At 38.4% G+C, this 25,990-nt stretch overlaps 1 protein-coding gene across 1 annotated transcript; it reads right to left on the bottom strand.

The window, feature by feature from the left end:
• Nucleotides 1-23,667: 23,667 nt before the first annotated feature.
• Nucleotides 23,668-25,316, bottom strand: LOC111909717 (GDSL esterase/lipase At1g74460). The gene is made up of 5 exons (XM_023905500.3): nt 25,039-25,316; nt 24,832-24,962; nt 24,514-24,753; nt 24,151-24,400; nt 23,668-24,062 (listed from the first exon to the last, which is right to left on the bottom strand). Exons 1-5 carry the CDS (start codon nt 25,274-25,276, stop codon nt 23,815-23,817), a joined length of 1,107 nt encoding a protein of 368 aa, XP_023761268.1. The 5' UTR covers nt 25,277-25,316; the 3' UTR covers nt 23,668-23,814.
• Nucleotides 25,317-25,990: the final 674 nt, after the last annotated feature.

Genomic DNA, 25,990 nt, shown 5'->3' with positions numbered 1-25,990 from the left:
TCTCTATTACTAATGGGAGTTTGCACCACTATTACTGATATCAGGCATAACTTATCTTATTACACTACCTATTGGAGACTCACTAATATACCTTTACAACAAACGGTTTTCAATGATGATATTTGCATGCAACTTAAAGGTTTTCACTTACAATGTATTTTCTGGAAAATATAGGATTTTCTAGAGTTTTCTACTACTTACAAATGTATACTGCAACTTTTTCACACTATCTGTACTAATGCATTTTATACTAAAACTCACACTAAACTCTTATGAACTCACCAGCTTTTTGCTGATACTCGTTTTCTAAATAACTTGTATCCTCAGGTCAAAGATAGACAGGTACAGGTGCAACATTTTGGAGAGGATGGAGCTTACAAGATCCATCTCTTATTTTTGTAATACTTTTGGTGTTTGTTGAACATTACAGAACACACTTGTAATTAAACTCACTATGTAAATGAAATGGTTGCATGTTTCTTGTTTTTACTATTATGCAATTGCGATGATACTGTACATGACGTCCTCCACCCCGAAATGTATTCCGCCGTTATCGGTTTTGGGGTGTGACACCGGTGGTCAGAGCGAACAAACAATTCAAACATTGGAGGATATGCTGAGAGCATGTACCCTGGAATTCCAAGGTAACTAAGGTAAACACTTAAGTAGAATTTTCCTATAGTAATAGTTTCCACTCAAGCATCAAGATGGCACCTTATCACGCTTTGTATGGGGAAAAGTGTCGAATGCTGTCATGTTAACTGGAAGCTGGGAAAAGCAGTTTATGGGACTTGAAATAGTCCATCAGACTGCTGAAAAGTTGAAAGTGATTAGGGAAAGGATGTTAGCTGCTCAAGAGAGCTATGCTAACAAGAAAAGATAACTGATATCATTTGATGTTGGAGATTCGGTTTTACTTAAAGTCTCGCCGTGAAAGGGACTTATAAGATTTGGTAGAAGGGGAAAGTTGAGTCCAAGGTTTATTGGACCATTTAAAGTTCTTCTGAGAATCGGGAATAAAGCTTACAAGCTAGAATTACCGGAAGAACTAGAGGGTATTCATAACACCTTTCGTGTGTGTTATTTAAGAAAATTTACGGGAGATGTGCCTGACATAATTCCCATTTCTAAATTAAGTTTGGATGAAAACAAGAGGTTGATTAAAGAACCTGAGGCAATCGTTGACCGTAAGACTAAGAATTTTTGACACAAAGTGGTCGATTTAGTGCTTGTGCTTTGAAACATGCGAATGGGCCAAATCTCACCTTGGAAAAAATGGAGAGTGACATAAGGAGTCGCTACCCGTATTTGTTTACTGATGTGTGATTCTGGGGACGGAATCATTCTAAGGGGAGAGAGTTGTAACGCCCGTGTTTCTAGGCTAGGCATTAATATTGACATAATGGTCTAGGTAAACCTTTGTAACTCATTTTCAAGAAATGAAAGGGAATTATGTGAATTATGTGTTTTATGCTTAATTATTAGGGTTTAACTAATTAAGAATAAAAATGAGCGTCAAAATTATATATTAGATAAAGCCGATATCTATTAATAAACTTGTAGTGGGCGTGACAAGGATTACGGATATATAAAGAATGCCGAAATCCGAGTTATAACGAAGAAGTTATGACCTGTCAAAGTTTCACGACAAACCGGCACGGGGCCGAATGTCGTAAAAAGTGAGTTTTTTATAAACTACTTTTTAGCCTTAGTGATCTAAACGAAACTCGTAGTATTCGTTAAACCGAGATGTTCAATAAAAAGAACACCCAAATCTGACTTCGTATGAGGAAGTTATGATTTTTCGAAGTTTCAGTTTAGCAGTAGACAGCTAAAAACTCGAATTTTAGATCGAGTTATTTTTAGCCAACACGACCAAAATAAGAATCGAAGGTCTCGTCATTTATAGCACAACGGTAAAAAGTCTGACGAAAACGGACGTCGGATGAAGAAGTTATGAATTTTTAACGGATTTCCTGTCCCGTCCTGTTAAAAATAATAATTTAAAAATTAAAGTCAAAATTAGCCAACGAAGTCTAAACGAAAGTTGTAGAGCTTAATTTTACCTACGCGTGCATATAAATAACGTCAAAAACGGAGCCCGTGTGAGAAAGTTATGGATTTTACAAGAATGGGCACAATTTTCGAGAAAATTCGCAAGGAATGGTGCTGGCCACGTGATCCTTGCATGCATAGCACGTGTGCAACACGCGTGTCGCTTGCTGATTGGACCGACGGTGCGTTCCAATGATCTTCCGACGCCTTGCTTCTGACTCATCATCCGAGCCTCGCTGGCCCAACCCGAAGGCGCCGCGTGTCCTTCGCGTGTCCAAACCCTCGCATACGTGTCCGAAGCTCCTGCTGCCGCGTGTCTCGCCTGATGACTCCTCTTCTAAGCCGACTTCGGATCTCACCCTATAAATAGAGGGCTTGCGAGATCTTCCCGCTACTTTTGGAAAATGGCCATTTTCACCCCTTTTTAAATATTTTAGCCATTTTTGCTTCCCCCGATCCCCCGAGATCATTTCCAACGCCCAGAACATGTCCCAGAGTGCCCGAAGGATCGGAAAAATTATTTTTTCGGTTTTGAAGCCTGACCTTTCGCAGAGCCCGGTTTCTCAATAAAACTCTCGATTTTATTAGAAACGATCGTTTTAGGAAATGAATTGTTGCCCGATTTTCATTAAATCAAGTGAGTGTATAGTCACTTTCACCTTACACATAGATATGAAGTATTTACCTTAAAATACGTGTTATGTGTAAATATATTAATTGTTTATTTAAAGTGACTGTTGAATTGATATTTTATACAATTTTTACACTGTATATATATTTTTATCTACAAATATGTTGGGTAAAACATGGGTAGATGAATTAGATGATGTGTGACGTAATAAAAGTGTTGAGAGGTATCGATGTTAAAATGATCTAGTCATCTAGCAAAGTATAGACAACGGCTGCAGACTATTTTAGATAGCCCAGTGGAACGTTAGTAGACTTGTAATAGGTACGTATGTTTGAACTATATGTTCATTAGGTACTTTTGAACTATGTGTTCATCCATTAGTTCTTCCTTTTGACACTATTATGTGTCGGGGTACGGGAGCGTACAGGAGTACTTTATCAGTATTTTCCCTATACTTTTTGTTGGGTCGTGTTTTGTATAATATGTTGCATCTATTGGGCTCGTTAGCTAGTCCATTTTTGTATCTCCGGTATGGGCCTGTCCATCCGTGAGTTTAGTAGAGTTGAATATAAATATAGGTGCTTGCATGCATCTTAGGTTAACGATAGAATAGAACGATCAAAGCATTATTAAGAAGTTTATTATTATCGTTCTTGTAACCCTAAATCCTCTACAGCGGAAGTTCTTAGTCGAGCTCTGCTGAGGATTGTTTGATCTAATCATTTGACATATTTTGATCCACTCTTGTCTTATTTATTGTTTTGTGTTCATCGCAATACCTGTTACAAAGATCTAATCGATCTTCACGTTTGTTATTATAACTTAACAATTGGTATCAGAGCAGGTGGCTGTGTAATTCATACACATCTTTTCTGTGAAAAAGGTTGCGATTAGGGTTATTCCGCATTAACTAATATTTATTGAGCCGTCATCCCATAATTGACATAACTCAGCATTTATTCGTTTTTCCCTAATTTAATATATTACAAGTCTGATCTTTTAAACAGGTTATTCGATCTAGCATGGACGAGTCACAATCAAATCCCATTAACATCTCAAACAGCATTGGATCAACGATGAAGATTCCCATCCTTTATACCTAGGATTACGAAGTCTGGGCACATCACTTTGAAGATTATGTTATTGGATCTGAAGACAATGGATACCTCATATGGGAAGCAATTGTGTCTGGACCATTCACTCATTCAGCGACGTCAAGAATCATTAAAACTCAGAAAGAGTACAATGATCTGTTGAAAGACGTAAAAGATATTGCTCAAGACGAAAATGATAAGTTTCAGTACAACATTAAAGCATTGAGACTAATCAGATTCGCTCTTCAATCGGATACTTTCAGGTTAGTGAGTTCATGCAGCACTGCTAAAGAAATATGGGATAGGCTGCGAGAGTTATATTCCACAGACGAAGATCTCGAGCATTCCATTCAAACCTTACTTTTGTCCGAGTTTGGTGAATTCAAGCAGAGTCCTGAAGAAACTGTAACTCAGACGTTCGATTGCTTCAATCATCTTCTTAGTAAGATGATTAAACATGATATTGAAAGGAAGTTGATTGAACAAAAGGTTACGTTTTTAAACGGTCTTAGATCTGAGTGGAGAGCGGTTGTGTCCACTGTTAAAGCACATGAGCAATTCAAATCTTACTCATTGGCAAATCTGGTAGGGATTTTGAAATCCCAAGAAAAGATTGTCTTGCAAGAGAAAAATGTAGTTTTAAGCTTGGGATCATTGGCCCTTCTGTCCAAAAGCAAAGGTGTGATGGAAGATGAAGACCTTAACTTAGAGGACTATGACCTTACCTCTGAAGTCTATGCAATGATGGTGTCAAACCCGAAGACATTCATCAAAAAAAGGTTTCCTACCAATAAGAACCGAAATTGGCAGGGAAGTTATAGTTCTGAAAAGGTCAGGGAAGAACCGAAGGCAGAAGAACCAAAGAAGGAACCAAAAGCTGAAGGAGATTCGGGTGCGAACTGCTACTATTGTGGAGGAAAGAATCACTATGCCAAAGATTGTGTCCTCAAGAAAATGGCAGAAAAGGATGAGGAGAAAGATGAAGAAGATGTGTTAATGAAAAAGCTGGAAGAGATCAAGAAAAAGAGAGTTGTCACTAACCCTTCAATGAATGCTTTAATTGTGCAGGGTTCGGTAGCAGATGATGAGTTCGGTGGCGTGGAGGTCTGGTCAACTGACTCTGAGGATGATGAAGTAAGGAAGCCATCTCATGGAAAGGCTTATGTTGCAAAAGATGAAGGAAGCGGTGGAAAGTGCTTGATGGTGTCAGATGTATCTCAAATGAGGGGATATAACACAGACGGTGGGAATGAAGACACAAAGGAGCGAGAGGACTTGTGCTTCACAGCAAAGTTCATATGAAAAAAAATTAAAAAATGTAAATTCAAGAATCTCGTATCTAGACAGCAGTTTAACTCAAACACGGGTCACCAATTCTAACCTAACTGACCAAATAAGCAGGGTGTCTTCAAAGAGTGAGGAACGGAGGATGTGGATCGAGCTGAAGGAGTCATAGTTAATCAAATCCAAGGACGAAAACATTTATTTACAAAGAGACAATTTGAAACTTTTAAAACAGAGAAATGTCTTTTGTTTAATTGCTAAGCGTCTTTACACTAATATCACTTAACTTCATTTGAACTGTGAAAGAGGGCAGAAAATCCATCGCATGATTTTGCCCTTCCTTGAGTTTAAGGAAGATGAAATTGACGCAGAAGCATATAATTGCGAAAGTGTAGTTTCGTCTGAGGATGTAAATCCGACGTATATGTATGGTCTGGACAAAATCGAATCTTTCATAAAGTCCAAGGACCATAAGGACATGCTGAAAAATCTTTTGGATGAAAATGACAAACTGAAACTAAGGACCGAAACCATACAAAAGTTTGACTCATTGAATGCCAACTTGAGCTCAGAAAATAAAATTGATGTTGAAAATGCATCTGAGCTTAATGAGGATGATGATATGAGTGAAATTTCTGTAGAGGATGTAATTGACTGTTCTGAGTTTGTCAAAAGCGAACCCGAAAACCACAAAAATCTTATTTCAGAAAATTCTGTGGAGTTTGCTCGTTTGTCCCACCAAAAGTCCCCGATCCTTGAAGAAAAAGCTATTGTATACCAAAAGGTAAGGACGACTCCAAATCAGGTATATAAGGTCACAGGAGTAACCGAACATCAGACAGTCGAACTCACATCCATTGTAAATGAAGATAATGCTGATGGCTGTGATGAGTTCTTCTGGTCTGCCCCTATCGACAATGCTGATGAAACCGTTGGTTTGTCGGAACGGACATCCTGGAAAACCAAAGGCAGATATGTACCAGAGCCTTTGAATAAGCCTGATAACTTTGACATGCCAAGTACTAGTGGTACAAAAGATGTTCCTGAAGAAAAAGGAGATCCTGCAAAAGAAGTCACTCCTTCAAGCGAAACTTCATCAGTTCAGTGTGAACCGGCTGACAAAAAGCAAAAGCAAAATGCAAATATCCATTGACAGCCGAAGCAAGTGAAAAATCAGAAGCAGCAAAGGAATATAAGATACAAGAAGAATCTCTCTGAACGAAAACAGTTTTGGCAATCTCAAAACGCCCACTTCTCTTATCATGACAGAAATTCGAAGTCAGAGAAAAGTACTGTTAGATCGCAAGAAAATAATAACAACCGAAGGGAGAGGTTCGGTTCTGAGGGTAATAACAACCGAAAGGATACGTTCGGTTCTGAAAATTATGATAACCGAAGGCAAAGGTTCGGTTTAGAAAACACAAGCTACCGAAAGCATAAGTTCGGTTCTGAGAGCAAAAGCAACCAAAGTTCTAGGTTCGGTACCCCTAATGATCTAAAACAAAAGGGTCAGTTAGAACTTCAAGTCAAGAAAACATCTCAGTCTAAATTCTCTCGTTCTACTTCTTCTCATTCTTCTAATTCCTCTCAACCTCATTCTAAATCCAATTCTGTTAATTCTCAAAATCCAAAATCTTCAACAGATTTGAAAGGAAAATCGAAGGTTTCGTCAGTCAAAACCGATCAAAAGCATTCCAATGTCCCAGTGCCTAAACCTGAATCCAAACCGACTGTAACAAATCCCAATAAAATTAAGGTTTTCACCATTAAAAAGAAAGATGAAACAACTTTAATAAAAAGAACATATTTTGTTGACATCTCTCTTACTATTCCTGTTCCTGTGAAAGGCTCACGTGGACCCAAGAAACTTTGGGTTCCTAAATCTGCTTAATTTTTGCAGGTTATCAGTGACGAGAAGTTTGACGAAGAATGGTATATTGACAGTGGCTGCTCGCGTCACATGATAGGAAAGAAGGAAGAGCTGAGGGAATTTCGGTCTCTTTCAAACGGTGGAAATGTCAAGTTCGGGAACAACTCATTCGGCACGATAAAAGGGTATGGAATGATAACAAATGGAGACTTCACAATCAGAAAGGTTGCATACGTTGAAGGCCTACAGCACAACCTCATCAGTGTATCTCAGCTTGTTGGAGGTACCGGTCTCAAGGTCTCATTCGATGATGAGGGTTCGGAAATAATTGAAAAGAAAACGAAAAGAGTAATTCTCAAATCAGAGCGCAAAGGTGAAATGTTTCCCCTAAACCTCAAACCCATTAAAGGGAATCCAGCTATCTGCCTGTTATCCAAAGCACAATCTGACGAAAGTTGGCTGTGGCACCGAAGGCTCTCTCCTCTCAACTTCAAGGATATCAACAAACTTGTCACAGGTGGTCATGTTCGAGGCCTTCCATTGCTCAAATTCGATCGAGAACATTTATGTGCTGCGTGTGAAATGGGGAAGCAGAGTCGTCAAAGTCACCCATCGATTGTAAACACTAAAGTTGTTGAACCATTAGATTTAATTCACATTGACTTGTGTGGTCCATCATCTATCGAAAGCATCGGCGGTAGCAAGTATATTCTTGTTATCGTTGATGACTTTTCACGTTTTACATGGGTGTTCTTTCTGAAGCACAAATCTGAAGCAACTCTCAAGCTAAAGGCGTTTATCAAGCAGGTTGAAGTGCAGCTGAGGAAAGTCGTTCGCAACATCAGGAGTGACAATGGGCTGGAATTCAAAATTAAAGAATTCGAAGAATTCTTGGCCGAAAAAGGAACCAGTCACAACTTCTCAGCTCCCTACACCCCTCAACAAAACGGGATTGTCGAAAGACGAAACCGATCTTTATATGAGGCGACTCGAACCATGCTAAGTTTTGCTTCTTTGCCTTTATATTTTTGGGCTGATGTTATTGCCGCAGCATGCTTTACGCAGAACAGGTCATATCTCAATAAGCGATTCACTCTCACTCCTTATGAGATCATTAACAACAGGAAGCCAAATGTCAAAATTTTCCATGTATTCGGCTCACGATGTTTCATCTTCAATTCTAAAGAACATCGTAACAAGTTCGATGTCAAAGCCGATAAAGGGATATTTTTGGGCTATTCTCTCACTTCTAAAGCCTACAGGGTATTAAACAAGCGCTCGAGGAAAATAGAAGAAACTTATTATGTGACGTTTGATGATAGCTACGTCAAAAAGCTAAAGGTCAACGAAGACACAGTTGGAGAAATATTTTCTCAAACAGGCCAAGTCACAGCCTCGATCGCAAACCTATTTGAGAAGTTTGTCGAGTTATTCGATGAACCAGAGAGAGCTACTCTCTCGGAAGCCGATGCAACAGACAACAAATTAGATCATCTGAAGCAACTCATCGAAGATGCTGCCAAGCAAATGAATGAAGGAGGATCAAGTTCTAACAAACCTCCACAGCACGATGCTTCAGTTGAGGGGGAGGACCCATCTTCGTCATCACAGCCGAGCTCACATGTTGAGGGGGAGAACAGTTCTCAAGCTGCTCCCGAACGCACAGCAGTACCCGAAGGAGCTACAACACTCGAAGGTGCGTCAACACCTGAAAGCTCGACACCACCCGAAACCCCTGTAGCTCTGGAAACTCAAGACACACCTGAAAGCTTATCTGTCGAGGGGGAGAATGCTGATATGCTTTATGACGATGACAGTCAATTTGAACTAGAAGAGATGGTAAACGCTGAATTGGATCCATCTTATGATCCAAATTACCCTCCTCTTGTCAAATGGACCAGAGATCATCCTGTTTCCCAGGTTGTCGTTAATGTCTCTGAAAAGGTCCTGACCCGATCACAACTAAAGGCAAAACAAACTTCCTTATTTTCAAAAGTAGAATTATGTATGTTTAACTCCTTCGTCTCAAAAGTTGAACCAAAGACAGTTAACACTGCTCTTGATCACTCCGATTGGGTTCAAGCTATGCAAGACGAACTGAATGAATTCGAAAGGAATAAAGTTTGGCGCCTCATTCCAACTCCTCAAAATGCCTCAGTTGTTGGTCTCAAATGGGTCTTCAGAAATAAGATGGACAAGGAAGGCAACGTGATACGAAACAAAGCCCGTCTGGTGGTGAAAGGATACTGTCAGGAGGAAGGAATCGACTATGAAGAAACTTTTGCTCCTGTAGCTAGGCTGGAATCCGTTAGAATATTTCTTGCCTATGCTGCACACAAAAACTTTGAAGTCTACCAAATGGATGTCAAGTGCGCATTTCTAAATGGAGAACTTGAAGAAACGGTGTACGTGGAGCAACCTCCTGGATTCGTCAATGAAAGGTACCCTAATCACTGTTACATTTTGGACAAAGCCGTATATGGACTGAAACAAGCTCCGAGGGCCTGGTATGAAACGCTAACCAAGTTTTTAAAGATGTCCAAATTCAAACAAGGTTTGGTTGACCCAACCTTCTTTCGTAAGAAGGAAGGTAACCACCTTATGATTGTTCAAATCTATGTCGATGATATCATCTTTGGCTCAACGAATCCTAGCTTAACGGATGAATTCAGAAAGTTGATGGAGACTAAATTTGAAATGAGCTCAATGGGTCCAATTAACTTTTTCCTTGGTTTAAATATTAGACAGGGACCCCAAGGCATCTTTATTAATCAGGAAGCTTACACGAAGACTCTCCTTGCAAAATTTGGCATGATGGGAGATTCAAAGGTTAAAGTTCTAATAACATTCGGCACCAAGCTCACTCCATCATTGGATAAGCCAGCAGTTGATATTACGCTATATCGCCAGATGATCGGTTCTCTGATGTATCTTACTGCTAGCAGGCCTGATATAATGTTCTCTGTTTGTTACTGTGCTAGATTTCAGGCGAATCCACGTGAACCTCATATGCTTGCAGTAAAGAACATACTCCGTTATCTCAAGCGAACTACCTCTTTAGGCCTATGGTATCCATCCAACTCAGGCTTCTTGGTTCAAGCCTACTCAGATGCAGACCTTGGAGGTTGTGGACTAGACAGGAAAAGCACCACTGGAGGTTGTCAATTTCTTGACGGGAAGTTGGTTAGTTGGCAATCAAAGAAACAGACCTGTGTGTCTCTGTCTACCGCTGAGGCAGAATACATCGCAGCTGCCTCTTGTACTTCTCAAGTTATTTGGATCCAAAGCCAAGTCAGGGACTATAGACTCAATATGAAAAAGATCCCACTATATTGCGACTCTGAATGTGCAATTAGGATCTGTCATAACCCAGTGCAACACTCGAAGACGAAGCACATAGCACTGAGGTATCACTTCATTAAGGATCATGTGGAAGATGGGAACGTCGAAATACACTTTGTTCGAACCACTGATCAACTGGCTGACATCTTCACCAAAGCTCTTCCTGAAGCATCTTTTAACAAAATACTACAAGGGCTAGGTATGATGGAATCAGAGTCAATACCAAAAATTACCTCTTAAGGCTCAAAAGCATGAAGCGAAATAGACCGAACGTTCGGGTTCGGGTCTTGATCTAATGTACCGAAATGAACCGAACGCTCGGGTTCGGTTGCATCATCTGCTTTTCGCTCATCACTCAGAGGTAGTTTCCTTGGTTGTAGATCTTATGTATAAATTTTCCATACTCGTTTATCATATTATCAAAGTTATTCTCTTTTTCAAATCTATTTTCTTTGGCGACCGAAATCAACCGATCGTTTGGGTTCGGTTCCAAAATTTTTCTCACCCGAAATAGACCGAACGCTCGAGTTCGGTTCCAAAGTTTTTCTCAACCGAAATAGACCGAACGCTCGGGTTCGGTTCCCAAATTTTTTTTTGTGTGTCTTCATTTTTTTTATTATCAAAAATTACAAAAATATTTTTTTCTTTCATAAATTCAAAAACTCCTACAATATTTTTTTACCTTGACTTTCATTTTTTTATTTTATTTTTCTTTATTCATTTTTTTTGTGTGGGTATATAATTTCATTAGCTAAGTGTCCCTAGAAGCATGCTGCTATATGTGTCCAAAGCCTCACCTGATTCTGAATAATAGGCCTTACTGACTTGGTATAAACAAACCTTGTCTTCCCAATTAGGCTTTCTTATTTATTCTAATCATGAGCTACCTAACTCTCTTCTCACATGAGATATGAGTTTTCTGCTTGGTCCTAATCTTTATAGCAGAGGTACTTTGATTTCTTTACACCATGTATGTTGCATTTCTCCATCACATTCGCTTCACAAACGTAACCCTTGAGATTCTCAGAAATTACCACTGAGGTTTATGGTTGCACAATTTCTGTGTTCATGATCTTAGCTTCGTGTCACTACGCGCTAAGTGAAACCCAAAATTCAATACCCATTATGCATTGACGGTGGACAATTAATTTGCTTAAGCTTTCACTAATGAATTGACGAAGGTACCACATGAAATCTCTAATTTTCTTTTGAGTGATTCCTATGAAATTGTTAACACCCATAACATTTCTTCCCTTGGAATCCAGTTTTAATTTTTGTTGAGATTTTATAAATTTCCTAGCCAAATTAACATTATCTCCAACCTACTTGTTCAACAGACTACACCGGTCTCACAAGTACTTCGTTCGATTTCTGTCTTATATCAAGATTCGGAAGTTTGAATCGAAGCGAAAGCCACCCTAATAAGCCTAGTTAATAGAAGCCTTTCAACACTTCTTAATAAGTGTTTGATCGTAATTCAACGGGAAACCATACAAACACTTTAAGGTCTCTCTTGACTTTGAAGGAAGAGATTCGTGCCCGGGATCATTTGTTTCGTGTCTTTATTGACATCACATATTTTCCCAAAAATATTGCTTTATTTCTTTTCTTTTACACCCTAAGCACGAAAACCTTTGATTTTCCTAAACTCAGGTTCTATTAATTACAAGGCATTTTACTTGGATTGGCGGTTGATTAAAGGCTGTGGTTGATTTTAATCCACGTGGGAGCATTTTTTTTTCAAAAGATGTCGTTACAATTTAAAGGGATAAGATGATGACGTGCTGACTCAGGCGGGAGTCTAATCGATTTGATTTCAAACGGCGCTAAAAGGGAAAGAGTGCGAATCGGAATCGTTTCATCTCCAAACGGCGCAAGAGGGGCGCGTGTGAATCTGAATCGTCTCGTCTCCAAACGGCGCCTGATGGGAAGGCGTGTTATTAGGGACCTGACATTCTCTCTCATGCGTGATCATCGGCAACCCCAACTGTCACGCATCAATCAACTCCGAACAACCTTCGTTTTTCAATAGAAGATTTGGGAAGATCGTTCTCTCTCCTTACACCACAGTATAAAAGGCAACATCCTCCACCATTTACCTCTTTACTGCAATTAAAATTCCCAGAGCACAAGAACTCCCTAAACCTTCACTGTTCACCATCTCCTTCACTTTCTTCAAACAATGGCAGATGCATCTTCCGTTCACGCAACATCCCACATTTTGCCCGTTCGCCCACAACAAAGCCTAATCATCGATTTAACCCCTCATGCTTACGACGCCTTCATGTACCCCATCATCGAGTGTCTGAAGTTTTCTCCGATTGCTCCTGCACTTACCAGAGCTGAGACTGTTCCGATGGAGTTCTTGTCACAGATCTTTGCAACCGCTCACTACGACAAGGTCGTTGACAGAATCTTTTTTGATGTCTTTGAGCACAAAGCGTCAATTTCAAAGCAAAGGTTTTGGTCGCTGTTAGGGCTTGAACCTGATTCTTCGAAGGTTAACCCTGAAACGATTCCAATGGGTCACTTGTTCAACATGTTCTATAACATGGGTTATACGGAGGTGCTTTCTACGGTGAAGAAGTTCAAGAAGTCGTGCCTACCTCCACAGTAGAATGGGATGTTCACTGTATTGTTCAAGGGATTATCTGAATGAAGTGTCGGGTCTGATGGTGCCAGTCGTCTATTTCTCTCCATAATGTATGGTATCTACAATGGCATCAACATGGATTATGGGTCTGTTCTATGGCAACAACTCATCCATAGTCTCTCCTCTACCTCCAGACATTCAGAGATTTCGTATGTTAGGTTCTGGACTCTTATCACGAAATGGGTGATGGACAAGTACCACGTCCCCATTGTCACTGGTGCTCCAATGTCTTCGATTGGTACCTTCCATACCACGAAGATCATTGTGTCAGACGCTTCAAAGTTTCCTTTCAACGGTTCTATTCCGGAAACCATGTATGGGGATGTTCCTGCTGACAGCCGGATTATCCAGACGTACAAAGGGTTCAAGCGTTCTGGTTCGAGGGATCTTACTCCAGAGATGTTGAAGTCAATACATGACGCCGACAAGCCTGCTCCAAGAGGCAAAAAGGCTGATAAAGGGAAACAGGTGGCAAAAGGAGCAAAAGACCCATCTCCAAAGAAGAGGAAACCCACCAAGCTTGCTCAGTCTCCACAGCAAAAGAGGAGAAAAACCCAACCACGACGAAAGTTAATTATCGCTTCCTCCTCAAGCGAGTCTGAGGGTGAGAGTTCAGGTTCTGATGACTCTCCACGTGGCAACACTTCACCCAGATCTCCTACCCCAGAAGTTCATGCATCTACTTCTCCAATCTCCTCTCCACCTAAAACCATTCCTATTTCTATTCCCCCCATAACTTCCACTACTTCAATACCACCTACTTCCATCCCAATACCAACACCAATATTCACCGACGCAACCACAACATCCACTGCAGATGTTAGAGCCAACGTATCTGATACGGGGGTTCATACTGATGCACCCGAAACCACTCCAGCACCCGAAACCACAAAAGCACCCGAACCTACACCAACACCCGAAACAACCCACCACGAATCTACCCATACTCCTACACCACCACCTTCTCCTGGTCATGCTTTAGAGGGAGAAGAACCATTCCTTGGCGGGGAAGATATGACGTTTGACTCGGTCTACTATAGTCTGTTTAAGGTACAGAGTGATGACGATGACGACGCTCCTGTCACAAAAAGACATCTCAAGGAGCTCCATGACAAGATTGACTTGCTCATCGCCTCCTCTTCCACTTCTCAGTCATCCCTTTCCGAAGATGCAGTTCAGAAGATTGTTGACGCCTTCTCTAAAGCTCAGCAAGATTCCATTGCTTCTGCAACCTCCGCTATAGATGCCTCCACAAAAGCCTGTCAGGCTGCGACCAAAAAAGTCGATAAACTATTTTCTGATGCCTCTTCTCTGTTAAAGTCTTTACAGGAGAGTGCAAATGCCGCCAAGACTATGTTGGAACCCATTGTTCACCAGCTAGCAACGTCAGTCTCCACTGGGTTGAAGTCCTTCGCTTCTTTTCGTCAAATGCTTTCAGACGACAACTCAGCCTTTTGCACTACCATTGACGAGCATCTCTCGAAGCTACAAGAAGATTTGGCTGCTGAGAACTCTCTTATGGATGTTCTTGCAAAGAAGACCACTGCTCTGAAGGTCAAGAGTGTTCAACTCTCCAATTCTCAACAGGAGATTGACTGTCTTCGGTCCGAAAGGGAGGTGATAAAGTCGTGTGTTTTGGATGTCCACTCTGCCATCTCCAACATCCTCGAAGCACATGATCCTATTCTTAACTATACTGTGAGGCGTGACCTTGCAGAGAAGCTCGCTCCCGTCCTTGCTCTGCTCAGCAAACTCAAAGGGCTCCTTGATTTCGTGTCCATTCCGAAACAAGGGGGAGAGAAGGAAACAATGTCTCAACCACCTCCTACTTCCACAGCTACTCATACTACCGAACCTCCTCCAGTAGGCCAAGCCTCCGGTTCTGGTGTGAAAGACAAAGGCAAAAATATTGCTGAGGAAGAAGAAGAAGAAGACAACGAAACAATCGCCGACTTGTTGAAGCGTAGAAGTCGACGCAATAAGGCTGATATCAGTGCTCGTGTGGCAAGAGAGGCTGAAGAAGCCGAACGTAAACAGAAGGAAGCCCACGACCTTCTTGAGAGTAGGAAAACTCTTTTTTCCTTCCTGGACTCTCGAGAGGATGATAAAAGAAGCCATTGACACACCGAGTATCCTGTGGCTGGAACCCGTAATCTCTCTTGATCGTTCCAACACTGTCGACTCACAGTTCGACATGCCACTGACCCGAAAGGCGTTCATCTTTCATGCCTTCTCTAACGTTGCAGAGTTTCCTCATCCTCATCCACAGGTTGATCGGGACTTAATCAATTTTTATCTAAAGGCTGCTCAACCTCAGTATCAGACTTGGAGCGCTCAGAAAATTGTCAACGTTCGGGACTTGAAGCCGTATAGTGAAGGGAACTTCATCAACATTCGGTTCAAGGTACTTCGGGGATCTGCCAAAACTGAACATGCTATTTCCCTTGCAGATCTTCCCAACCTTAATCCCCATGATTGGATTATCTTGCACAACATCCTTCTCACCAACGAAGCTGAATACGGTCCAATCATCGACCATTTCAAGAGGATGCTAGTGTGCTACATCATGGAAGTTGCACTGATGGATCAGGAGATTGCAAGCATATTTAAGAAGAAACCAACAATATCTCCTGTTGGCGCTGCCAGTGATCTCAACCAAATGCAGATGGGTAAAATTGACTCGAGAAGGAATTCGGTCATGTTCACCAGGAACGAAGGACAGAAATGTCTTTTTGCCTTGGCTGACAAACACCTCTACACCACTGCTTGTTTAGAGCACGTTTTGGGGATCATCCGCAGATGCAAGCAAAACACAGCGGATGATGTCAAGTACTTCGATGACATGATTCAATGGTACATTCGGTTCAGACAGACTATTCTCACTCTTATCACACGTCTGTTTGATACTGTAAAGAAGGCTCCCGCTGTTGGCCCGAAGAAGAAGTAGTCTTGCTCCAATTTAACGCAAATGGGGAGATTGTTGGGTCGTGTTTTGTATAATATGTTGCGTCTATTGGGCTCGTTAGCTAGTCTATTTTTGTATCTCCGGTATGGGCCTGTCCATCCATGAGTTTAGTAGGGTTGAATATAAATATAGGTGCTTGCATGCATCTTAGGTTAACGATAGAATAGAACGATCAGAGCATTATTCAGAAGTTTATTATTATCGTTCTTGTAACCCTAAATCCTCTACAGCGGAAGTTCTTAGTCGAGCTCTGCTGAGGATTTTTTGATCTAATCATTTGACATATTTTGATCCACTCTTGTCTTATTTATTGTTTTGTGTTCATCGCAATACCTGTTACAAAGATCTAATCGATCTTCACGTTTGTTATTATAACTTAACACTTTTATTTAGAAGAACTTTGGAGTCTTTGTTCTTTTATGAAGTGATTGGACAAGCTTCATGAGTTAGTGATATAGATCATGAGTTAAATAGTGGGTGTGTGATGAAAAGTGAGTTGGATAGATGAGATGATCAGTGATATAGATCATGAGTTGAAATATAGGAAAAGCTTTAACCCAGATGTTGGCGTGAGTGGTGCAATACGAGAAAAGCCCTTACCCAACGTTGACCCCCGTCATTCAGCAGATGAGGGATGACAACCATGGACTGTTTTGATGGTCTGTGGAACACTAGCAGGTTTGTAACTTGTAGGTGTTAATGGACTTAAGTGTTCATTCGCTGTACTCTAAAACCCCCGTCATTCAGCAGAGTATCGATGACAACCATGGACTGTTTTGATGGTCTGTGGAACACTAGCAGGCTCATAACCTGTATGTGTTAATGGACTTAAGTGTTCATTCGTTGTACTCTATTCCCCTCGTGAGTGCCTTTAGGGCAAGTAAGGATGGGGAAAACCCCTTAGTATGTTCATCAGCTGTATGGAAAACCCATTGACAAGTATTGCGGGGGGGGGGGGGGGGAACCCCGTGGGAAATACCGTAAAGGAATAAGAGCTATGGACTTAGTATATGGAAAACCCATTGACATGTATTGCGGGGAAAACACCCGTGGGAAATATCGTCGATGAATAAGAGCTATGGACTAGCACATGGCGATGATGTGACTTCGTGCCTATTTTACATAAATTGCTGAAGGAAAGCAATGTTGTCACTTTGTTGGTTATTTTATATTAGGATGCCTTGTTTGACATAACTTGCTGAGGGAAAGCAATGTTGTCACTCCGATGTTTTTTTATTTGACATAACTTGCTGAGGAACCCCTAAAGCAATGTTGTCACCCCTAGTGATAATCCTTAGGCTAGGTCCCTTATGATAGTTGTTTTAGGGACGTAAAGTGAGGATAATGGGAATGAGTAATTAGGGTTATTTTGGTTGATGAAATTAATAAATTTATTGTTGATTGAGAACTTAATAAGTTTATTATTTATTGTGGGTTGAAAACCCTATATGCTCACCAGGCTCCCAAGCCTGACCCACTCAGTTTATTTGTATCACAGGTATCGATACGAAGTTGCTTTACACTGAGAGATTAAAAGAGAAGTAGATCACTAGTGTAAATGAATGTAAGTTTTGTTTATGCTTATGTTTTTGTATTGACAATGACATCGCAATAGTTTAAGTGAATAAAATACATTTCTTCGGAAATGAGTTGATAACATAGTTATCATGTTTATCTGGGAACAAATTCCGCAACACTTTTAATCAAATGATTACTCTGAAATTATTTTAAAAGCAGAAATTAAATCGGTCTTTTTTGGCCGTGAAATTAGGGATGTCACACATATGTTTTGGATTTATCATTCAAAAATGTTTGATTGTCTTCAAACTTTCGAATGTTTTTAAATTTCCGAGCATTCTCAAATTTTCGAACATTTTCAAATTTTCGATCATTCTCAAATTTTCGAACATTAACAAAATATCGATTTGTTCTATTTGAATAAAATATGTTTTTAGCGTTTGTTGGTTTTGGAAAAGATGAATTTAAAGTTGAGAACTTTTGTCTTTTTTTGTTTAAATATTCTTTTGTTGAGCACTTGTTTAAAAAGTCTTTGAAGATGTTGAAAACTTTGTTGAATAATTTTGAGAATTAGATGAAATTGATTGAGCAGGATTTTCCTTTTTATCCGAATGAGTTGAAAACTTTGTTTGTACTGATTTAGACAACCATTTTTCAGACATTTTCTTGATTGGTATTTTTTATTGCTTTTCTTTTGACACTATTTGCCAAAAAATTCTCTTTCGTGCTAGTCTTTTCGAAATTCCTTTTTCATTCGAAATTTTTTCAACAAGATCCTTAAATTCTTGTGAATTAAGTTTCACATTCTCATTTGTTTAATTAGATTCTTGTTTCAAAATCTCTTTAGTATTTTCTTGTTTTTCAACCCATTTTGTTGTGGTTTTTGTCTTTGAAAATCATATGAATTCTTTGTTAGATTATTTCGACAATGCTTTGATTTGAAAAGAATCATTCGTCTGATGTTTTCTTGTTATCTTCTTCGACCATTTTGTTGAAATCCAGTTTGATGTTTTCAACATTTCCAGTAGTGACAACACTTGATTCGGAAATACAACATCATCTGTACACTTAAAATTTGGATACACCACAGTGTTCGTTTCCAAAAAATAAGCACCTTTTTCAGATAACACTTTGTCGAAATTTTTAGTGTCTCCAAACACTTGGTCAACAACAATTCGTTTAATGGTTGTTTCGTTTGAAACATACTTTTCTATTGCAGAATTGTTTGGCACTTCTTCTTCATTCTCATCATCACTGTTATCCGTTTGACTGTCTCTAACACTCACATGATCAAAGTCACAAACATTCGAAGTAGAGGGTCTATCAGTGTTATCCTCAACCATCGAATCATCAAAAAAAATTTACCTTTTGACTTAGATGTGACACTAATGACAGATAATTGAGAACAATCGATACTTTCCTCCTCCTCAATTTCACTGATTTCGCTAAAATTATCAGAATTATCTTCGATATCAGCAAAATTAAATTGAGAGTCAAGTTTTGAATTCTTAGTTCTTTTCAAAATTTTGATTTGTTTACTTTTGGTCAAAGTTTCATTCACTATTTCAACAAGTTCATCAGCATTCAAATATTCGTCTATCTTAACAATACCATAAGCAAATCGATTATCAGGACCTTTATGGAATTAAGCTATGGTTTTCTCACAATCATAGGACAAACTATCAACTTTCTCTCCTTCGAAAACAAGAAAAGGCAATAGTTTCCTATGTTGTTCTTTGCTTATATTAGATGAATGATGCAATGAAGTCAATTTAGCATAAAGTCTTTTTTCTGAATTATAGTAAATGTTTCGTTGAGCAAGTAACATTCGAACTTCATTATCTAGACATTCCCTATCCTTATTCACATTATTCAATTGCAATTCCAGATACTCTACCCTGCTTCGTTTCGAATCTAGCAATTTTTGGGTCTCTAGCAACTAGATGTTTAGTTTCTTAGCTTCATTACTAGCAGACACCACAATTGTATCAAAGTAAGCAACAGTATCATCAAATGCAATTATTTCAGAATCATAAGCTTATAAAGGAATGTTAAAAGATTGAAAAATAGAACGTACCTTCGTTGTCATCGGTTCGTCCTCATCCTCTTCAAATTGTGCGAACATAGCCCCATGCGTCAGATTATGCATCTCTTCGTCATCAGATCCTGAAGACCAGATCTGATATGTGCCATCTTCCTCACCTTCTCCTCTTGCAACCAATGACATCCCTTTCTCTTTTGTACGTATATCCTCCAGTTTCTCCACATAATATGCTTTGTCCTTGACCTTATTCTTTTTATCTTCTTTCTTACGAAGCATGCAATCATTAGCCAAACGATTTGCTCCGTTGCAGTAATGACAGTCAATACCTGAATCTCCCTTGAGTTTCTTCTCGCTTTTGGCTTCAGTTGCCTTCACATCATTCTTCTCGAATTTCTTCTTCTCCTCACCCACAAACTTATTCACGAAATTTCCTTTCACATCACTCCGCTTCACCTTAGGATTGAAGGGTTTCTTGAAAAAAAAATTAACTTGGTTGTTCGAGTAAAAAGCAATCGCTTCATCATCAGAGCTCATTAGAAAACCTTCTTCATCAAAATTATCTTTTTCACCTGCCTCTTTCTCAGACACTTTCGAAACAAGAGCTAAAGGGCGTCCCAAACTAGGTTTCGACTCTTCAGCCATCTCATTCACTTCACTTTCGTGAGTTTTCAATTGATTATACAAATCATTCAGAGAGGAAGTATCGAAGCTTTGTTGATTCTTCACCATCATACTGACAATTCTCCCTTCCTTACGAAGCCCCATCACAAAAATGAGATTGAACTCCATTGATGACCTTGTGATTCCATAACGATTGCATATATAGATCAATTCATTAAGATGATCATAGTAAACTTCAATCGTTTCATTCTCTTTTTGTTTGAACTCTTTCAGCTCCACATGACACTGCTTAACAGAATTTATCTTCATTTTCTCACTTCCCTAATAATTTTCCTTAAAAGTGTTCCAAATATCCTTTGTAGTTTTACAACCACGGACGTGATTGTAAACAACAGGTGGCAATGCACCTCGCAATTCTCTCAAACAACGCTTTTCGTTGTTCTTCAGCCTGGTGGATTGATCAGTAACTCTAGGTGTTGATCCAGATGATCCAATAGTTTGAACATTCGATGGAGGTTGAGCGATTCCTGTAATGCAGCTCTAGAGTTCCTCATCCAATCCGTTCAAGTAATCCTCCATTCGATCAGCCAACTAATCATAGTACTCAGGAATCAACATAGGAATCTTCGTAGAAGATCCTAACAGATGAGAAAATGAAGTCATCGTGTTTATGTTGAAATTCGCCATTACCGTACATATGAGATTTTTCAGAAAAACTTGAAAGAATTCAAAATAGAATGAATGAATTGATCAGAAACTCAAAATCGATTACTCAATTATACAATTCAAACATAGAATCAAATCAAAACTATAGATCATAGATGATTTTCAGAATCAAACAGTGCGGAAACTTTTGAGACAAGCACGTGAATCAAAAACTAGAGATTCAATTGAAAATCAGATCTCCGCAGTATTGATTCATGCTCTGATACAAATTGTAGAAGTGTTTAATCGAGTATAAGAATCAAATCAGAGTAAAACAATGCAATATGAACACACGAAGTAAATAAGATTTGGTTTAGCTCATATTACTTTCAGAGAACACGAGTACAAAACTGATAGTAAACAATGGAAACTCTATTATCAACTCTATGTTCAACTCCTATTTATAGGAGGCTGAAAGTACAAAAAATACTAAGGCTAGACATTACGCTTTGTTAAAACAGATGCCTTAGCAAATACATAGAAAACATATGAAAGTGACTAATACACATACTTCGACAAATTACAAAATATTTTGACTCTACAAGAACAACCAATTTGATAATCAAAAAGTCAATATACAGCCCTCCTTATAGGAAACTAAGAGTGTGTTTGGTGGTCAAGAATTATTTGTTTTTCAAAAGATACTTTTAAGAAAAATGATTTTTTTTTTAAAACGTGTTCGGTTTAATATTTATTCTAAAATTTATAAAGAAAGGAGAATTCTTCAATTTTCTAAATTACAAGTATTTAAAAAAATCTCGAAAGATAAAAGTGGTTCGGGTATTTGGAAGTTTAAAGTTGCTTAATGTCGCTTTACTAAAAAAATAGGTTTGGTGGTTTTATACTGATCAAAAAAATGCTATGGGTTTATAACTAGGGGTTAGACTTTTATGTTCCTAAACCAAAGGGTGGTGTTTAGTCGTCGGTAGATAAAGTGTATGAAAAACATATATTTCCTCATTCTCTTTTATGTAAAAGATTTGGGAAGGGGGTGATACTAGTTTTTAGGATGGGGTGTGGGTGTGAGATAAGAGACTTATGGATCGGTTTCCTAGGTTCTTTGTGCTTGAGACAAATGAAGATTGTTTAGTTGTTGATAGGTAGTGAGATGTATGTTGGGTGTGGGAGTGGACCCGTCAGATTAGAGTGATCGTCTGAATAGATGGGAGTGGGAACTTGAGTCTGATGGTGTTTTTTCGGTTAGATATACTAGACGTCATATTGATAATAACATGATTCTTGGAGGTTTGTTTCCTAAACAACAGTGTAATTTTGCTCCATCAAGTTAAACGTTTTTCTTTAGCGGGTAGTTTGGGATATGATTACAACTACAATTAGTTTGGTTGGTAGATGCGTGGATGTTCCCACAATTTTATGTCCTTGTTCGTTGGATGTGGATGACTGCAAACATGTGTTTGTAAATTGTAAGGTGGCTAGTTAGATTTGGATAAAGGTGGTTAAGTGGTTAGATCTTCCAATCCCTTTATTTATCAATTTTATAGAACTCTTTCTTGGGTGGACACAATCACTTTATCAACATTGAAGAAAAAGGCTTTGGAAGTCATTGTCTTGATTATGATTTGGAAGCTTTGGCATTATAGGAACAATGTTGTGTTTCAGACTCCAACTACTAAGAGGAGTAAGGTTTTTGAAAGTATTGTTATTTAATTTGTGGATTGGTTTTCTAACATATGTAATAAAATTAGTATTACTTGGACTTGGTGGTTACAAAACACAATGACTATGAATTATTTATAATTTTTTCTAGCACCTTACTACTGGTTAAAAAAACAAATAATTAAAAATTTGATAATTATTGTTTTCTACACTTTTCTAATTTTCAAAAGCTTTTTAAATATAAACAAACACACGCCCCACACCTACCCACCCACAAGACCCCTGCCTACATTATACAAAGACATCTAAATTGTATACATAATTACTTTATCCTTAATTGATCGATTTTTTTATTTTGTTTGTATTGCATGAGTATATTAATGATGTCGTTTAAAATAGGTTTAGCTGGTTGACGGTGTTAGAATTATTTGATGCATTATCAAATGTAACAAAAACAACATTATTTTGTAATTTAAAATCTTGCTTGACCAGTTTGCAAGTCGCATGATTTTTTGATGTCAAGTTTCCAATAGAGTTATGAAACTAACCATATTTTTGCATAGATTCTTTTCTCTTCGTTGTTTATAAGGCATAAATCGAAATTAGACTAAATTGCTTGGTTTCAGGAATATGGAGAAATTTTGACAACATTGGCATTCACATGGTTTTTTTTTAGGTTGCTCTAATGCTCCCGATGGACGCGAAACCAACAGCTTGTGAGAATGTCATTTCCAGTTGGAAATTGAAGTATAATTCGAGAGTACGAGATTGCAAGAAACGTTTTGAAAAGAGCAGTGTTAAAACTAAATGAAACAACACTTGTTTATACCAAGTATAGATGAATAAATGGTCATTTTTAGGGTCCAAACGGCTATACAACTGGTTGTTTTTTTTTTTTTTTATTTATGAAAAAGTGCTTTTTATTTATTCTGATAAAATGACGGAAAAAAAAAATAGTCTTAGATTTTCGCCTTTCCAGGTACTCATCTTCGTCTGATAGGATTTATGCAATCCGGATTATTATTATTATTATTTTAAGTACAATATAATATCAAAATTCAATTATTTTTCAAATATCCGAATCCAGTTTCTCTATATGTTTGTTCCTTAAAAAATGTTAATTTTCAATTTGGCCACTCTAGCGGGCCTAGTCAGCCCAACCTAATAATATAGCCAGCAGCCCACCACACCATACGAAAATCAGAAATCTATTTTGAGTTTTTGACACTTTGAATGTGATGTAGCAAATGCATAACATCAGTATCGAGTATCGAACAATTAAGTATATGTATATATTTCTCAAAACTTCAAACGATCACAAAACATGAACAAATAACAGACTACGTACAAGAGTACAGGAAGAAAAAAACAATTCGTTACAAACAAAAAAAATAAAATCTTAGTGCCTTATTTGATCAATCGTCACTAGGAGCAGGAGCCGAAGTCGGAGATGGAGAAGCACCATTTGTTTGATTGACAGTCTTAAACCCTAATTTTCTTATAAGTTCATCAGCAATCATCTCATTAGCATGATCCGATGGATGGTATTCATCCCAAAACAAATACTTGCTTCTGTCTTTACATAATCTCGATGCAGGAACACACGTCAAAGCAGGCCTAATCCTTCCAAATGAACAGCATGGCGAATCAGCATTGTCAAATCCTGCAACAACCATATCACATTTAATTCAAAAATCAAAACATAATTAATTTACAGTATCAATTTACTGAATTAGACAAGAAAAACGTACCATATTTACTTGGATTGGTGATGATATTATTAACGACATCATAAGCATCTCCGAATTTGTAAGACGCATTTGGAAGTTTCGCAGATAAATCGTCCATGAGTTTAGCTGTAGCTTTGTTGAAGCTAAGAGCAAGTGTGTTTGTTTTCTCTTGACACCCACCAGAAGTACTCAACACCCTTTGAAGAGGAATACAACCCATTGGCCCTAACCCGAAAACCATCAACTCTCGAACTCCCATCCCATGCAATACCTACATATAACATTAAACCAAGAAATTAAACTCATGCATGAATCTTATATATATATCAACGACTTTTGATTGGTTCCCAACAAATTAAAGGATCAGGGTTGTTTAATTTTTACTGTGAGTTGTTCTCCGAGAGTCTCCATTAGGTAGCCGACGAAGGTGTCATCGTTATACGTCCAAGAATCAGCATAAACAGGCATCAAGTAGTTGTTGATGAAATCATTGCTACCCAATGCCACTACGTACTTCGCTTCCTGGAAAAACTTGGTTGCTTCTTTATCGCCGATTGAGCCTCGGATCAATGTTTGAACTCCTCGGAATAACTCGATTTGCTTATACATTGAGAATCTTTGAATCTGTAATTTTTTTTAACAATTTCGTTATCTGTTTTTAATCTATAAATCCGGTTTAAGTACAGGAATATTCAAACTTACAAACAAACCACCAGTTTCGTTCAAGATCCCGCCACCTCCGGAAGCGAAGTTCACTCCGTTCGCAAGTATAACATCTTCTGATAACGAGGGATCCAAGAACGCCGGTGGTCGTGGAAGCCCAATCTTATCACCTGCAACCCAAAACTATTAAAGTCGACGATGGTTTATATATAATTTACCATGTGATGTTGCCGGAAAATATATTACCGATAATGTCAGAAACGGTGCGACCATTGGTGAACCTGCCATTCGGCATTCCACTACCATAGTCGATGCCATACCAAGGAAGTGCAGCCTGTGCGAAGCTCTTTGTAAGCCGATTGTTGTTGCCGTTATCGGACAATGAATCCCCGAAGATGAATTGCACAATTTTGCAATCGTATCCATGGATTAAACCTGAAAGAAGCGTCGTCAAGACCACCGTCATGGCCACTGTTAACTTCATCTTTCTTGGAGAAGATTTTGTTGAGCTTGTTTTGTTGAAGAAATGATGGGTTTGAAGTTGGAATTTAAACATGAAAAATGATTTAGAAAGGTGAGTCATGCAAGCAATTGCTACCGGAGGTTGTACCACCTCCTGGCCTACGTAATATTTTATTTTATTTTTAAGTTCAAATATTAAAATACCCTTTTTCGTTATTGATAAAAATCATTACTATCAACGGTTTATATTACAAGGTTTTACAAGAATAGAAGGCATTATCCATAGGTCGATAACATTAGAATCAACATTGTTATACTTTTGTAATGAATCCGATGGGTAAATATGTGATTTTAGTATAATTGTTTTTGAAAGAAAGGGACTATACCGGTATAATACATCTTAAAATAGAAAATTTTATTATTCTTTGTAAAACTAATTAAGGGAGGTCTATTCGGGGGTTGAAACTTGAAAGGATATGAAGTTGATAAGCTAATTGTAACTACTTACAATCACTTGGGATTTTGCCATGGTTTGAGGTTATGTTGTTTGTCAACATATTTTTACGGGTGCTCACCTACCTTATATAAAAAGTAGGTGGAATTTATATGAATGCTTTTATTCAAAATATCAAAATTTATAACAATATCGCATACACCGTTTGATAATTTTCTGAAAACTACAACTAAATATAACAAAAAAAAAATCTCGCTCGATATTCAACGGTTTTATGTTTGT

Source organism: Lactuca sativa, chromosome 5 (genome assembly GCF_002870075.4).
Source record: "Lactuca sativa cultivar Salinas chromosome 5, Lsat_Salinas_v11, whole genome shotgun sequence".
NCBI lineage: Eukaryota > Viridiplantae > Streptophyta > Magnoliopsida > Asterales > Asteraceae > Lactuca > Lactuca sativa.
This window is presented reverse-complemented; position numbering and strand designations above follow the sequence as displayed.

What these genes read in the sequence shown, in the direction of transcription:
- LOC111909717 (XM_023905500.3), bottom strand. Translation starts at nt 25,276, where the DNA reads ATGAAGTTAACAGTGGCCATGACGGTGGTCTTGACGACGCTTCTTTCA. An exon ending in ACGAAACTGGTGGTTTGTTT is followed by an intron (nt 24,754 to 24,831) that starts GTAAGTTTGAAT and finishes AAAAAATTACAG; the next exon opens with ATTCAAAGATTCTCAATGTA. An exon ending in CTCTCGGAGAACAACTCACA is followed by an intron (nt 24,401 to 24,513) that starts GTAAAAATTAAA and finishes TGTTATATGTAG; the next exon opens with GTATTGCATGGGATGGGAGT.